This window comes from Xyrauchen texanus, chromosome 47 (assembly GCF_025860055.1).
Source record: "Xyrauchen texanus isolate HMW12.3.18 chromosome 47, RBS_HiC_50CHRs, whole genome shotgun sequence".
Lineage (NCBI taxonomy): Eukaryota > Metazoa > Chordata > Actinopteri > Cypriniformes > Catostomidae > Xyrauchen > Xyrauchen texanus.
Genome location: NC_068322.1, coordinates 12,417,559 through 12,433,772, shown reverse-complemented (window position 1 = coordinate 12,433,772; position 16,214 = coordinate 12,417,559). Strand labels below are relative to the sequence as shown.

Genomic DNA, 16,214 nt, shown 5'->3' with positions numbered 1-16,214 from the left:
CCCAGGAACCAATCATCCAACCGTAAAGGCTGTGGGGAGGATGGAGGGTTCCAATCCAACCCCACGCTTACGGCGCCCGGAAAGCATGTCAGACATCTGAGCGTCGGCCTCAGCCTGGGCCTGCTGGCCCGAAGGCGGCAGTCCAGGGGAGTCCTCGGCATCAGACATCACACTCTCCGATGCAGCGGCGAGCTCATCTGCTTCGGGCTTGGGAGGATAGACAGCCGGGCCGTGAGGCGAGCCGCTATCGCCGCGAGCATGGACGGGGACCAGCGAGCGTGTCGGGGAACGGGAGGTTCGCGGGGGGCTACCCGGCGAAACCGCACCCGCTGCCGCCCCCTCTCGCAGTGAGAACATGAACCATCCACAGACGTCGTCTCGGTGTGATCGCGGCCCAAACACACGAGACAGCGCCTGTGGCCGTCTGAAGCACTCTACCGCATCCAGGAATAACACAGGGGCGGAAGGGCATCTTGAAAAAGACGCGTTCTGAAAGGAACGTTCAACGCCGCTGTGTTTTGCTTTTTTAGAGAAATTACTCTTTTAATAGGAATTTACTCTTTTAATACACAGTGTGTGTGTATGTCTGCGCTGTCGAAGGGCTCAGGGGCAACAATGCACGCCGTGCAATGTAAAGGAGAAAGCCGCTGTTGTGCGCCGTCAAGATCCAACAGCATGCAGATCGTCAGAGGAAACAGGAACGTTTTAATGTGGTGTGTAACTCGCAGCAAACTGCAGACAGACCATCGGCTCCGAAGAAATTTTCTGAGTAAACTTCCGTATTTGCCCCACTTAAATACCCGTATGCGGGGACGGGGTATGCAAATACTGACTGCCAACTCTCATTGGCCCTTTTCAATAGGTCAGAGGTGAATATCGGCGCTCAAGAGAGACCCCTAGTGTCGCTTCTCCGACACAACGTGGTGAGAGCGACAGAAGGGGAACCAGTCATTTTGACACACTGATTTTGATTAATAGAAATATAAGAAAGAGGAGTGAGTGGACTTTTAACATTGTAGGGTGGTTATGTACCCTGCCAACTCACATTTATGTACAAACACCATGTAAAAGTGAATTTTGCATAATAGGTCCCCTTTAACACTTACAAGTTTCTTTTTCTCTCAATCTCCATATCTCTCTCACTCTTGGATATTTTCATCAAGAAGGGTTTGCGTTTATATCAGATTTTTAGAGGACTGTTCAGCTTAGGCCTGTCATGACTGATCGCGGTTATTTGAGATAACTGCGATTATTGTGCACTTTAAATTCCAATCACATTTTAATGGTCAAAAAAGGGAATTTCAAGTGAATATATAAATGCTCTGAATGAGTGTCATTTATGTGTCTCATTCAGTTGAACTGTCAAACAGCAGATGTCAACCAGAACAGCTCCTGTACGGACGAGTGCGTGAAATGCTTCTGAAGCACTCTGATGCGTGCGCCAACAGCAAAGACTCAGCGGCACAGTAAAACAGTGAAAGCAAAGCACTCCGGTTTAACTTTAATGATTGTGGAATGGCAAATATTTCTGGTCACAGAAGGTTCATATATGCAGTGTTAACCCTCTGGAGTCCGAGGGTGTTTTGGGTCCTGGATAAGTTTTGACATGCCTTGACGTGTGCTTTTTCAGTTGCTTAAAAACGTATTAATGGCTAATGTCTGATAACACTGTATTCAGCACAAACTGGGCTACAATCATATGTGAGCAACATGTGTGTACATTGCTCCAGAAAATTTGTGCCAGGAGTACAAATGAAAACATGCAATATCAAAACAGGACTTCATACATTTGTTATGAAACCGTGATCGCCAGATGAATCCAGTTCGCCACACTTGGGTCAATTGTCTATGTCAAGCATTCATTGACAAACATCCAATAGCAGTTTTTGTCCATAAAATCGATACATCTGAGAAATATTGATATATTCTCCATTGTTCGCCTGAAAGAATTACCCTTCGTCATCGTTCTTCAACAAACTATACAATCTGAGCAGCATTCATGTTGTAAAACAATATATGATCTTATATATTAGAGTCTCGTAAACAAAACGAGCCTGTCTCCAAAGTCTATTTTTAAAAACGCGGCATAGTTTTATTCAGAATAGCCAAGAAGTGCTTGATTTTGTGTCGTCTTGAAAGGCAATTTTCTGAGAAAAAAGCTAGCAGGAACCTCGTTTTTTGTTAGATCATCTTCAAATTTGAAACGAAACTTCTTTAGACTTGTGGCTTTGAGAGCATTTTATTTATGGGTTGTCTTGGTACTTTTATTATTTTTTTTAGATTATAAAATCATGTTCAGCACAAAATATTTCCAATACTATAAACTTCAGCTTCTCTAACTTTAGAAAAAAACAACATATATTCATTCTGAACTTGTGAAACAAAGCCCAAAATGTCTTCTTTCAAAAGATACTACAACTGTGTCCATACTCCAAAGGGTTCAGTAAAAACAACCATTTAAGTTCAGGTATGTCATTTTCATGGTTTGTGCTCAAAAAGTATCAACAGGTTAATTGTCAAATGTAATAATTGTAACAGTCCTAGTTCAGCTCATTCCACAGCTCCAAACCTTTACAAAGCTGCTATACAATCTGCATGCATCTTTTTTGTCATCTTTTTTTTTTCTATAAAACTCAATTAAGATGTTTAGCCTAATGTCATTGGTGTTTTATGAATACAGAGGGACAATAATAGTTAAATGATTGCTGGTTTTGTAATGTATGTGGTTATTTCCTTGAATAGATTCAACATTTGTACTCTAGCACAGTTTCATGGCAGTTGGTGATTGGAGCAGGTCAAATTCCTTGAACTAATTTCAGGCTGTATTTTCTTCTTTATTCCAGACTTTTTTTTTTATGTCTTTGTCTCATTGTCTTAGTTATGGGAAACATTGAGTTGACAATGACATTTGATTCATGAAAAACAAGAAGAACTAATCATTCATACTGTATGTAAATAGCTTTGATTTTATTTCTATCACACTGATTATATCTCTGTAAAACTCTTTAACAATCTACAACACTAGTAAAAATAATTTATGCCTTTTAGGTGACCATCAGATTGTGCAGCTCTTCCTAAAATCAAAGGAGACGGGACTAGCATTCGCCAACACTAGCTTTGTTTTCTACAACTGCAGCGTTCACAAGTCGTGAGTGCCTTTCCCTTTATTAACACTAGCGTAATCATCCATTAGGCGGCCTGGAAGACCATTTAATTGATCTTGTTTTAAGTTCCACATCCCTGTTAATTATGCTCTTAGTCACTGAAGCTTTTGGATGTCAACTTTTTGGTCGAAAGTCTTTTAATAAAACCATTAACTCTCAATCTTAGTGAAACACCCTACCTATTTCCAGCAAAAGTCAAGATAACTGAATTAATCAGCACCCATTCCCTGTCTTAGGTGCCTGTCCTGTGTCGGAAGCCCTTACCAGTGCCACTGGTGCAAATATCGTCACACATGCACCCATGACCCCAGCAGCTGCTCCTTCCAAGAGGGCCGTGTCAAACAGCCAGAGGTGAGTCACTCGTGATTGGTCACATACAACGGGGTCTGGGATTTGTAATTGGCCATCATCAATCTCATTTGGACTTAATTGAGTTGATTGGTACAGGTGTGCTGTTCAGGTCACGTCCTGATTGTGTGATGTTACCCCGTGTCACCCTGTGATGTTGAGCCAATCTGATAGCTCTGAATTTGACTTAATTTTCATTAAACCTCTAATATTTAGAGTATTCCCACCCACATCTAATTCCATGTAAATTATCAATAATATTGGCACTACACGTATGCCTTGAGGCCTCCACAAGCCCATTAGATTAATTAAAAGCTGCTGTTGAAGCTTGACACTTTTTGCCGGAGCAAAAACCCAAACTCGAGGAGGGTCGAGCTTGTGCATTATTGAAGCACCCTTAAATCCCTCCCTTAGGGTCTACATGGTGTGGATCACAATGTGTTTGCATCTTGCATCTGAAGAGAAATTGGCAGCTAGCACGGAGATATGATTACTTATATCATTTAAGCTTAGCTTTGAAATGCGTAATGTATTATGAGTATGCCTGCCCCCCTGAGGCTATGTGTTTTAATTGCACAAATGTGTAGCCTCATCAGTTAGCATTCATTAACATCTTTTAGCAGAGTGTTTCAAAGGCTGTCAGCATTTGGTGTTCCAGTTATCAAATAGCCACGCAGTCAATATTGACCAGGTTAATATTTGGAAATCCCTATTGTGTGTCTAGTGACTTCCACACAAAGCATTGCCTGAATATTAGCACATGTTAATGACATTTCCACTGGATGTTTTTGTTTGATTTTTGTTTTAAGGCAGGTGTTTTGTCCGGTTAATTGGTTGAATTTGGATTTCATTAACCCCTCCTACCAGAGGTCTCAAATCCGCTTTCCAATTCTGGGTGGCTCAGAATTAATGACCATGGATGTTTACTGTGCAAATCCAACGAGCAGACGTTGACGAGACAACTTTGCATTGAGAAATGAGATGTCCTTTTACGCTGACCTTCCACAGATGAATTTCTGTGATTTATACTAATTAAAGGATTGTTGAGAGTGATCTGAATAATCCAGGCTTATCTTTGAATGTTCAGAATAGTGAGGAGCCCCCTGCTGTCAGATCCTGTTTCAGAATGCACTTTGGTGCCCATGATCACTGAAGAAGAATCCATGTACACCAAATAAAACGTGTCACTGCATCAGAATGTTGTCTCTGCCAAGATTTAACAACAGTGTGTCTAGCATTCACAGTCTCTCACATTTAAATATCTGACAGGCTGTCTGCAACATCAGTTTTCAATTGTGTGGAACTTTCTAATGTTTAACAACAACAGCAAAGTAATGATTAGGAATTATATATGGGACTTGTTTTGTGTTAGGTGGCAAAATGTATAAATTAAAGAAATAGTTCCGCCAAAAATGATAATTCTGTCTTTGTTTACTCATCATTTATTTTTTCTATGAAACTCATAAATGTAGAAATCTTTGAACAGTTATTACGCAGCTCTTGCCATTCAATGACAGTTCATGGTGACCGAAGGCTGTCAAGCTCCAAAAAGGAGAAATGCACGAGAACCACATGCAAACTTTAGGAGAGGGCAAGCTTATCAGTGATAAATTAAACATTTCTGTTTAATTTTTATTATTGGGTAAATTACTTAGTTGGCTTATTTTATTTGATCTGCTTTGCCATTTTTACACCATAGCATATCCATTATTATTGTATGCATTAATTTTATCGTTTTGTATAGTGTGTGTGGGTTTTGATTTTCTCTGATTAGTGTGTGTATACTGAGGGTATAGCTGAATCCTGTCAGTGGCTGTCTGTGTCAGCCCCTCATGTCTCGCTCATGGCCTCTAGCGTAATGCTGCATGACCCAGATGGCCACAACACTGTATCGAACAGGCTCTTTGAAGGCTTGGCTTTTTGCATCCTATTAGGAATTGCAATGTGCCCATTTACCACATGCCTTTTGAACAGGTAATGCAAATTGGTGGTGTGATTTGGACACTTTTTGGCACTATAAAGGTGCAAAATTTAATTGAACATATCAAAGCAAGTGGCATGTGCAAGCAAATTATGCTAGACCTTATTTTAGAACTAACTTCACTTTTCTCAGCCTTTTTCACAATTACTTTTTATTAATTGGTGAAAAGGTCATTTTAATAGATGTATGAGATGTAAGTTCACACAGGTGTCCTAGAAGAGTGACCACAGGTGTAGTTCATCACATTTAGTATGGACATGTTACACCATTGTTTGAAAACCAGAAAGTGTCCAAATTCTTTTTGTCGTAATTTTGATTAGTTGTTTTATCATTTGAAACCTAATGTTTTGCTTGAAATGCATGCCTGTGCTAGATTTCTTTAAAATAATATGAAATAATTGGTCAAATAATTGTTTTGATAGTTTTTATATAATGCAAATGTATTCATCGAGTTTTGAATGTGATTCAAGTGCACACATAATTATGTTGCCACTGTATACTATTTTACATAATAAAAAGAAAGAGATGAGCAAAAGCAAAAAATAAATATAAGGTACAGAATGAGAGCGAAATATGGAGGCGGATGAGACACAAGTCAGCAAGAGAAGTAGAGAGGTGTGGGAAAAAGGAACTGATCGATCTGGTGAACTCTCCTCCATATTATTAAGATGTTAATTGACAAGCACAACTGGCAGCTTTGCGCAATTGAGCTGCAGATTATGAGGAGGAGGATTTTTAGTCTGAGTTCGGAACCAAGCGATGGTCTCTCTTCCTCCCTCACGGCCCTCGGGTAGAAACTCAGAGGTAAAAATCATTGGGATCAGGGGTGGAGGACAAGACTTGAAGAAGAAAAGACCAGCTAGGGAGGAAAATGAGAGAGTAAACAAACAGATGAAAAGTGTCAGAGGTGAGAGGGAGGATGAGAGAGTGAATGATGCCAAAGTGTGGAGAAAGGATGGGAGGGTTTTTGCCTATGGCAGTAGGGAAGCACGCTAAAGTGTGAGGAGTGCAGGGAAGCCTTAGTAATCATCCAGCACACACCGCGAGAGCTGTAGAGAGAATTAGATGTTTCATCTTCTACCCAACTGAACGCTGCCATTACGCACACATACTCAAACAGCTCTAATTATGGATATATCACTCTGTGCCAGCTCGCTACCCTCCGTTCTCTGTGCCAGGGTTTCTTCTTCGCCGCTCACACTCTGTCAATGACTATCTTTGTCTCTGTGCACCTCTTCTCTCAAACAGTAGCACACACAGTAGATCTTCAGTCTTTTCCCCACCTACAGTATCTCTTTATTTAACGACTAATTATATCAGTCCTGTTCTGAGAGGTTGGAGATTCAGCTGCAGTTGACTATGATCTCCCCCCTATAGTAAACAATCGGGAGCCAATTGCTGTCTGTCTCACTCCATGTTTGCCTTGACAAACACCCTTATGCCTCAGCTCACTCTCAGGACTCTTTCACCCGACTATGACTGCAAACACACTCTCAAGGGCCTCTTTTATTTGTAAAATGCCTTTTTTATTAATAATTTCCCATTTTTTATTTTTTTTTATCAAACCCTGCATTGTTTTCCAGCCTCAAATGAGCCTCCTTGAGTATTTCTTGTCAGATTTGACACACTTCATGGACAAGGACACAAACCACAGGGTCGAGTCATTTGTCTTATGATTACGCTTTGCATTACAGTCTCAGTATTTTGTATTAGCGTTTCTTTCAGTAAGGCTCTTCAGTTGTATCTGGCTGGAGGCTACAGGAATCATGGTCTTACTGGGCTGAATGGACATTGGCACTAACTCTGAGCCTCAAGACAGGAAGTGCATGCCGAAGTATGGCTGTATTCCTGTCTTTGATCTGGCCTAAATGTTGAAGAATTGTCTGGTGCAATACAATGTGGATTGCTGTTAGGATTGTTACTGATTACTGTTTGTAAGTTAAAGAATTATTCCAAGACAAATTTGAAAAAATTCTAGATAATGACGTTAATGGTGACGATTAAAACAGCAAACAATTTCGACTTGCACGTAAGTTTGAATAAAAAAAAGAATGCATTGACAGTTATGCACTTACAATAGATACAGTGAGGAAAATAAGTATTTGAACACCCTGCTATTTTGCAAGTTCTCCCACTTGGAAATCATGGAGGGGTCTGAAATTGTCATTGTAGGTGCATGTCCACTGTGAGAGACATAATCTAAAAAAAAAAATCCAGCAATCACAATGTATGATTTTTTAACTATTTATTTGTATGATACAGCTGCAAATAAGTATTTGAACACCTGTCTATCAGCTAGAATTCTGACCCTCAAAGACCTGTTAGTCTGCCTTTAAAATGTCCACCTCCACTCCATTTATTATCCTAAATTAGATGCACCTGTTTGAGGTCGTTAGCTGCATAAAGACACCTGTCCACCCCATACAATCAGTAAGAATCCAACTACTAACATGGCCAAGACCAAAGAGCTGTCCTAAGACACTAGAGACAAAATTGTACAACTCCACAAGGCTGGAAAGGGCTACGGGAAATTGCCAAGCAGCTTGGTGAAAAAAGGTCCACTGTTGGAGCAATCATTAGAAAATGGAAGAAGCTAAACATGACTGTCAATCTCCCTCGGACTGGGGCTCCATGCAAGATCTCACCTCGTGGGGTCTCAATGATCCTAAGAAAGGTGAGAAATCAGCCCAGAACTACACGGGAGGAGCTGGTCAATGACCTGAAAAGAGCTGGGACCACCGTTTCCAAGGTTACTGTTGGTAATACACTAAGACGTCATGGTTTGAAATCATGCATGGCACGGAAGGTTCCCCTGCTTAAACCAGCACATGTCAAGGCCCGTCTTAAGTTTGCCAATGACCATTTGGATGATCCAGAGGAGTCATGGGAGAAAGTCATGTGGTCAGATGAGACCAAAATAGAACTTTTTGGTCATAATTCCACTAACCGTGTTTGGAGGAAGAAGAATGATGAGTACCATCCCAAGAACACCATCCCTACTGTGAAGCATGGGGGTGGTAGCATCATGCTTTGGGGGTGTTTTTCTGCACATGGGACAGGGCGACTGCACTGTATTAAGGAGAGGATGACTGGGGCCATGTATTGCGAGATTTTGGGGAACAACCTCCTTCCCTCAGTTAGAGCATTGAAGATGGGTCGAGGCTGGGTCTTCCAACATGACAATGACCCGAAGCACAAAGCCAGGATAACCAAGGAGTGGCCCTATAAGAAGCATATCAAGGTTCTGGCGTGGCCTAGCCAGTCTCCAGACCTAAACCCAATAGAGAATCTTTGGAGGGAGCTCAAACTCCGTGTTTCTCAGCGACAGCCCAGAAACCTGACTGATCTAGAGAAGATGGGCCAAAATCCCTCCTGCAGTGTGTGCAAACCTGGTGAAAAACTACAGGAAAGGTTTGACCTCTGTAATTGCAAACAAAGGCTACTGTACCAAATATTAACATTGATTTTCTCAGGTGTTCAAATACTTATTTGCAGCTGTATCGTAAAAATAAATAGTTAAAAAATCATACATTGTGATTTCTGGATTTTTTTTTTTTTTTTGATTATATCTCTCACAGTGGACATGCACCTACGATGACAATTTCAGACCCCTCCATGATTTCCAAGTGGGAGAACTTGCAAAATAGCAGGGTGTTCAAATACTTATTTTCCTCACTGTATATATGGGACCAGCAATCAACCGTTGCCCCACATAGATCTTATTCATATTTTTAATGGGAATGACAACAAGGCTGTGAAGGAAAGACTTACCATCTCTTTAATTGCACAAATGGTATAAAGCTGTATAAAGCTTCTAGATCACATCTGATTTCCCACAAATCATGTTGTCTGGAGTTCTATGTATACTGAATGTTCTTGAACAAATATTTTGTCAATGTTTAGAAACGATCCAAAAAACACTTTAAACTGAATTACAGACCAATGAAGAGACTGTAAGTCTATCCCTTACAGGCTCTTTGTCATTCCCATTAAAAATCAAAGATGGTGCTAGCGTGAATATGGTCTGGAGTCAGAGATCAAAAAAATTTGTCTTGCGGTGTAGTGGGAGAAATAGTATTGCTAAATACCACATAAAGTTTAGTGTAATTTTAAAATGTAGGTATAAACTATCAAGCTTGCATACTTTATAAACGGGTTGTTTTTATTTTCAAATGGTAACCACTTGCATAGTGCTGTAATCTTGCTAACGGATGAAGAAACATAAAGGTTAGTGAGAAAAGGAGGCATGTATGTTTAGCAAGGATGAATGGAAGAAAAAAACTTTCAGCAGGGTGTATTCTAATCACGTCTTTTAAGATAAATAAAGAAACTGTAAGGGTAATTCCATTGTTTCTGGGGCAATACAGACTTGAGATGGCCAGCTAAGGTACAGTCTAATGCCAGACTATGTTTACCTGTCTGTTTTTCCCCTTTGTAAGTATTCTTCTGTTGCCCTCATTGGCCCTTTAGTGTATTTTTTATCTCTTGTACACCTAAATGGTAATATATTTAAACTTGAACTTACAACACATTCTGTACTTTGTTTACATATAGCATTATTATTACATTTACTACAAACCTTGAAACCACTGGCTGGGTCTCTCTCTAAAGTCTGGAATACTCTCTGTCATTGTAAACACAACAGGTATCAACAAGTATAGCAGAGCTATGAGATTATGAATAAAGAGAACCTTTATTATTTATTATTGCGATATGCTATGAATGTGTAAAATGACAAGAAACCGAAAAGTTATTATTACACAAGAAGCCTGTTTGGCCGTTGTATTTCTCGTATTTTTTGAACACGGTTAATGAAGTGAGCTGACTGCGTACATCAAATTTAAATCTATTCAATATTAAAACAGTTCACAGCACATTTACAATGAGGGGACTCCCATGACAGGCGTTGAACCTGAGAAAAAGATAAAAGTTAAATTTCAGAGAAATATTCTACCATTATTTTGAGCTCAGTGAATTCTAGTTTACAAAATCCTTAGGCCAGACACAGTAACATCTATTATGTCTTTATCTGTACAGAGTAGCATTTGCATTAATAAAGTTTCCCCACATCTTCAAGAAGAAACATTTAGCTGTATTATTTAGAGTGCTACAATTGTTGGTCTGTCTTGCCCGTACCATCAGTTGTATGCACATTTTGAGAGAATTTCTGTACAACTAAAAAAAAAAATTTAATCCACTCAACGGTGCTGCGGCATCAAGTTAGTAGATTGAAAAAGTTCCGGGTGAAAAGCCTACTCATTCTGGCAGCCATATGTATCATCACTAAACCATGAAACTAAACCAAAAGATGGTCACCATTAATAGCAACATGGTGAAATTCAAGGAAACAAAATCCACTGGAGTTGGTCATGAATAAACATTCTATTCTGTTCTATTCAGTTCAATTTGTTTTGTTCTGAAAATACCCATCAAAATTGTGTCTTGAAAAACAGACAATCGTTTCCTCTTCTGTTGCTGCTTTCTCTTTCTCTACTTGTATCTCTGTCATTCTCTCTCTTCACCGTCCTTGTAAAGACTTAATAACCTGGCCAAACAAAAAGGCTCTAGCAGAACAGCATCTCTGAAGACTCCATATTAGAGCCTTCTAGCCTTCAATTATAGCGTTGTTATGCTTGAGGTCAATCACCCTTCACATAAAGCTGCCGGCGGAGCACTGCTCATCTGTCGATAAGAGACATGGACAGAGGGGGGCCCGGCCAGACACCTTCCCCAAAAAAGGAAGGGCAGCCCGAAGTGACTTTGAAGAGGAATTGGACGTGGATGGTGATGATACTAATGTTTTAGTGGGCAGTTTTCCCTTGCCATGTCTTATTTATGACCAAGACCATAGCCAATAAACATTTACAGATTATATCAGGGTAATAGGGAGATAAATCATGGAAGATGGACCTTTAGGCCCAAGAGAGGTCTTCATTTCTGGGCTCTATAGACCATTGGGCCAGAGAGCTATTAAGAGGGTGCTGGGCTGAAAGTCGGGTCAACGTTGGGCAGTCCTCAGTGGAACAATTGTGGGTTTTACTCCTGTCTCAGTGTTGACAGTAGGATTTACAGATGGCTTTAATATCAGAAGCACATGTGGGTGGAGATATAAGGGTTGAAGTGTGAGCAGGGTGAGAGTGTGAGAGCTGTAGTGTCTATTCCCTGTTAAAGACTGCAATTATTCATGTGGGTGGTTTATTTGTTTATTTTGCATGTTAAGATAAGTGTTTATGCTTATCAGCGTTAGTGTGCGTGTTGATGTGTTTTAAAGTGACATAAAAACACAGAGTGCCTGCTGTAAATATCCTGGATGATAGTGAGGGCCTGTGCAAAATGTTGTTTGTCCACCTCATTGCACATACCATATTTTAACTCAATGCAGTTGGACTATAGCACATCTTTAAACTCACACTCAGTATTCAGTCTGCATTCAGTGGCTGCTTTAGTCCAGATTGCACCTCAGTTTGTATTCATCTTAGAAAGGCCGCTTGAGCACTTTGAATATGCTTTACTGCATGAATACCACTCTGAGCTACATCATTGGTTTCTTCCTCAATATCTGAAACACAGTGTTACATCAATATTGCAGAGTTTAATCAGGGATATACAAACAAAAAACACTCTGCTCTTTTGCTGTGATTTTCTGAAGAGTTCCCCATACTTTCACTGAAATAACATCCTTTTGTCTGTTTGAATTAATGGCAGTCACTTTTATTTATTTTCGTAGAGACTCTCAAATTATCTATAATGACTTTTTCAAACTAAGTCCCTGAGCAATTCAACCATGTTCATGAGCTTCAGACCATTGTTATTGGTCCTTACAGCCCGAAAGCAGTCAAGATGGATTTTGAAGCTAAGAACAGACCCAAACCCATTTTGGTCCTCTGTAGAGTTTTATCTTGGACTCAGCCCAGGTTTAACCACTCTGAGAAGAAAGATTAGGGAGTATTGACATGGATTAGTACATCCAAAACATGAAATTAGCAATTAAAGAACCAAAGAATAAAAATTTATATTAATATGTAAGGTAACTTACAATAGTAATATGTAAAGATAATGTACAGGCAATCATGATCTCTAAATTAACCCGACAGGGTGATAAGCACCAATGTGAAACAGATGGTCATTATACAGTATTTGACTGCATCATTTCATGATTTGCATCAGTATCTAGAATTTATGTTTTTTTACTTTACAGGAATGTCCACAGCTTCTACCAGCAGATCGGATCCTGGTGCCAGTGAATGTGGTGAAACCCATCACCCTTCGGGCCAAGAACCTGCCCCAACCACAGTCAGGCCAGCGTGGGTACGAGTGTGTGCTCACCATTCAGGGCGTGGAGCAGAGAGTTCCTGCTCTCCGCTTCAACAGCTCCAGTGTACAGTGCCAGAATACATCGGTAAGACTGTGTTTGTGGTCTTGTTAGCCTACATTATGGAGACCAAATGTTCACACAAAGATAGTAAAATCTGAAATCACCTACACTGTGAGGAAAACACTGTTTATTAAAAATGGCTTAATAAACATACTAAATGATTTATTGGACAAGGTCTAAAAAAGCACAAAAACTGTCTGTGAGGGGATTCAAATCAGAGGATGCAAATGACTATATACTCTGTCGACATTTGTGGTATTATATTGATTACCATAATACATTTATTTTGACTCGTCCCTCCTTTTCTTTAAAAAAGCACAAATCTGGTTTCTAGTGAGGCACTTACAGTGGAAGTGAATGGGGGTCAATTTTTAAATGTTATATTGCTTAGTGTTTCAAAAGTATAGCCACAAGACATCAACAGTATGCATGTAAACATGATTTTAGTGTGATAACATCCCTAACCTTTTCTGTGTAAATTTATATCCAATTTTACTACTGCCATGGCAATGTAATGTCGACAACCCCTAAAACTAAAATGACTGTAAAAATTATGATTTCCAATTTAAGTTCCTCACTGTAAGCCAGAAAAAAATGGACGAGTCTAAATACATTTTTGTGATCAACATTATGCCACAAATGCTGTCCATAGAGCTAAACTTGTATTGAACCCTTTAATACCCTTTCTGTTCTTTACAGTTGATCAACAACAGCAAAAAATAAAAATTTTATTCTAATCACGCATAGCACAGATGAGTCTCTTTCCTTAACATTTACAGATGCTCTTTACAGAACAGCCAGTTTTCTTAAAGAGACAGTACCGGTTTTTAGCACATTCAACAAATCAATGCAAATACTTGTAAATAGAACAAATTATGCATGTTAACAATAAAAATGTAACAAAATGTAACATATGCAATGGAATACATGGATTTTTTCATATTTAAAAAGCTAAAATGTGACTAAAATGTGAAAAACTAATAAACTATAATCAGTAATATTAATACTTTCATAATCGTAAACTCTTAGTTTGAACGTCCCCTTTATAATTAACAGCATTAGCTGGGAGAGAATTTCTTTCATATGTGGGGAAAAATGGACATTATAAATTAAATATACCCATATGTGAATCGAGAGCTTGTGAATCAGAATCGAATGGGGAAATCTGTATCAAAACCCAGCCCTGGTAAACAGTGTATACTGCACAGTATTCAGTAATAAGAAAGCTATTATTTAATTTTGTAGACTTACTCTCTCTCGCCATGCTAATCCACTTCTGAAACTCAGACTACTCCAGGAGTATATGCAGGATGCCAGAGTATGACCACGGGTAACCGTGAGGTGCGGAGCTCTTTTTCAAACTGAAGAAAGAATATGCTCCCTCCAACTAAATTATGTTTTTACTTTGAAAATGACTTTGACATCAGTATAAAAACAATAGAAGTTAAATGGAAGACAATGACCACCATGATAGAACGTGTGTGTGTGTGTGTGTGTGTGTGTGTGTGTGTGTGTGTGTGTGTGTGTGTGTGTGTGTGTGTGTGTGTGTGTGTGTGTGTGTGTGTGTGTGTGTGTGTGTGTCTGGGTTCATTAAATGATTGAGCATATATTTGTACTGTTCTGGGTTCAATACAAGTTGAACTCAATCAACAGCATTTGTGGTATAATATTGATTGCAAAAAGTAATTTTGACTTGCCCCTCCTTTTATAAAAAAAAAAACACAAATCTGTGTTACAGGGAGGCACTATTAATTAAAGAAATTGGGGCCAATTTTGAACATTAAAATTCTCACTTTTTCAAAAGTATAGCCATAAGACATGAACAATATCTGTGTAAAAGTGATTTTAGTGTGATAAAACTTTCTGTGTAAAGTTAAAGCATTTTTTAACTTTTTACAACTGCATTGCCATGACGATGTAATATCAACAAACCCTAAAACCCTTAAATGTCCATAAAAATTACAATTTAAACAACTTTAGAGCTCAAATAATTCATACGTTTTAACAGAAGAAATAATGTAAATGTTTTTATAAAGTTATAAGCTTCACATTTCTACATTTAAACTCTCCAAAAATTGGCCACATTCACTTCCATTGTGAGAACCTCACTTTATCCTTGATTGTTGCTTTTTATTTTAAGAAATGGAAGGACAATTCATTTTTGAATCAACATCATGCCACAAATACTGTCGGCTGACATGTACTGAACCCAGAATATTCTTTTAAGGAAATCTAAGAAACAATCTGAAACATGTTAAGCAACAACAGAAGTTGTAGACATGATCAAATGTTGTTTAGAGATTGTGGAAGCTTATTTTGATAGGGAGTGTGTTCTGTTCTGAATATTTAGTACGTGTTTGCTTGTTCTCCCAGCATCAGCAGTGTGGGGATTGAAGAGTCCTCTCCACTGTGTGCTGCGATGACTTACACAAAGATGAACCTGTCAGGAATGATAAAAGTGCCCTTCGTGCTGAACACAACCAGTGAATATGCACTCTCTCTTTTTTATCTCTCTCTCTCTTTCTCTGACTTGGTTCCTATGGCTACAGTACTTATATGATGGGATGGAGATGAGTAGCCTCCCTGTGGATCTGACGGTCATCTGGAATGGAGACTTCAGCATTGACAACCCAGTCCAAAACAAAGGTGAGGCCTGTGATCCGGCAGCCGTGCTGCTACCCCTGGATTCAGTCTCCATGGCAACAGGCTGCCAGCATCCATCCCTTGACATTCTTGTTGGGGTTCACTGCAGAGACCATCTGCCTGTTAACTTCTTCCTCTCATCTCTTTTTTTCCCTTTTTCTCTCCCTTTATTTCCTTTTTAACTTGGTTCACAACATATCATGTTCACACATTTTGCCTTCTCTCTGTGCATATGCCATTCCACTAGACAGGTGTGCCTCGCATCATACTTGCGTTGCGTGCCCGGGTCGCGAGCTGTCTTCATGTTGTGCTGAGGTTCCGTCAATTCGGTCTAAGGTGTCAGGTGTGTGTGTTGCCAAACTCTCACAGGTGTCCTGTCTTTTTGTCAACTGTTGCATGATCATGTGGCATTTGCCTCACAATGTATGCTCAGGTTTCGTTCAGTGTGAGAATGCGTGGCATTGCTTTGTTTGGCGATGCTACGCATTCTCTCGTCTTGTTTGTCAGTTGGCATGTGCGTATATTGCCTTATTGTCTTGCTGACGTGCGCACATGCCATTTGGGTGTTTTGTTGTCTTGTGAGAGCACGTGGCTTTGTTTTGTTTCTGTAACACCTTGTGTCTCTCAGTCTTACGTAATACCCCTCTTCCTTGTTTGCTTATTATTAGTTTATTTGCCTCACTTGTCCCCCGTTAACCCTTTA

General features: G+C 39.5%; 1 protein-coding gene across 2 annotated transcripts in view; it reads left to right on the top strand.

The window, feature by feature from the left end:
• Positions 1 to 16,214, top strand: part of LOC127638792 (plexin-A4) — a 322,817-nt gene that overhangs the window by 252,049 nt on the left and 54,554 nt on the right. For both annotated transcript variants that reach the window (XM_052120525.1, XM_052120526.1), the window contains 4 exons: positions 3,049 to 3,148; positions 3,401 to 3,515; positions 12,692 to 12,892; positions 15,418 to 15,514. In XM_052120525.1, coding sequence (XP_051976485.1) covers positions 3,049 to 3,148; positions 3,401 to 3,515; positions 12,692 to 12,892; positions 15,418 to 15,514 — 513 coding nt within the window. The remainder of the gene's footprint in view (positions 1 to 3,048; positions 3,149 to 3,400; positions 3,516 to 12,691; positions 12,893 to 15,417; positions 15,515 to 16,214) is intronic.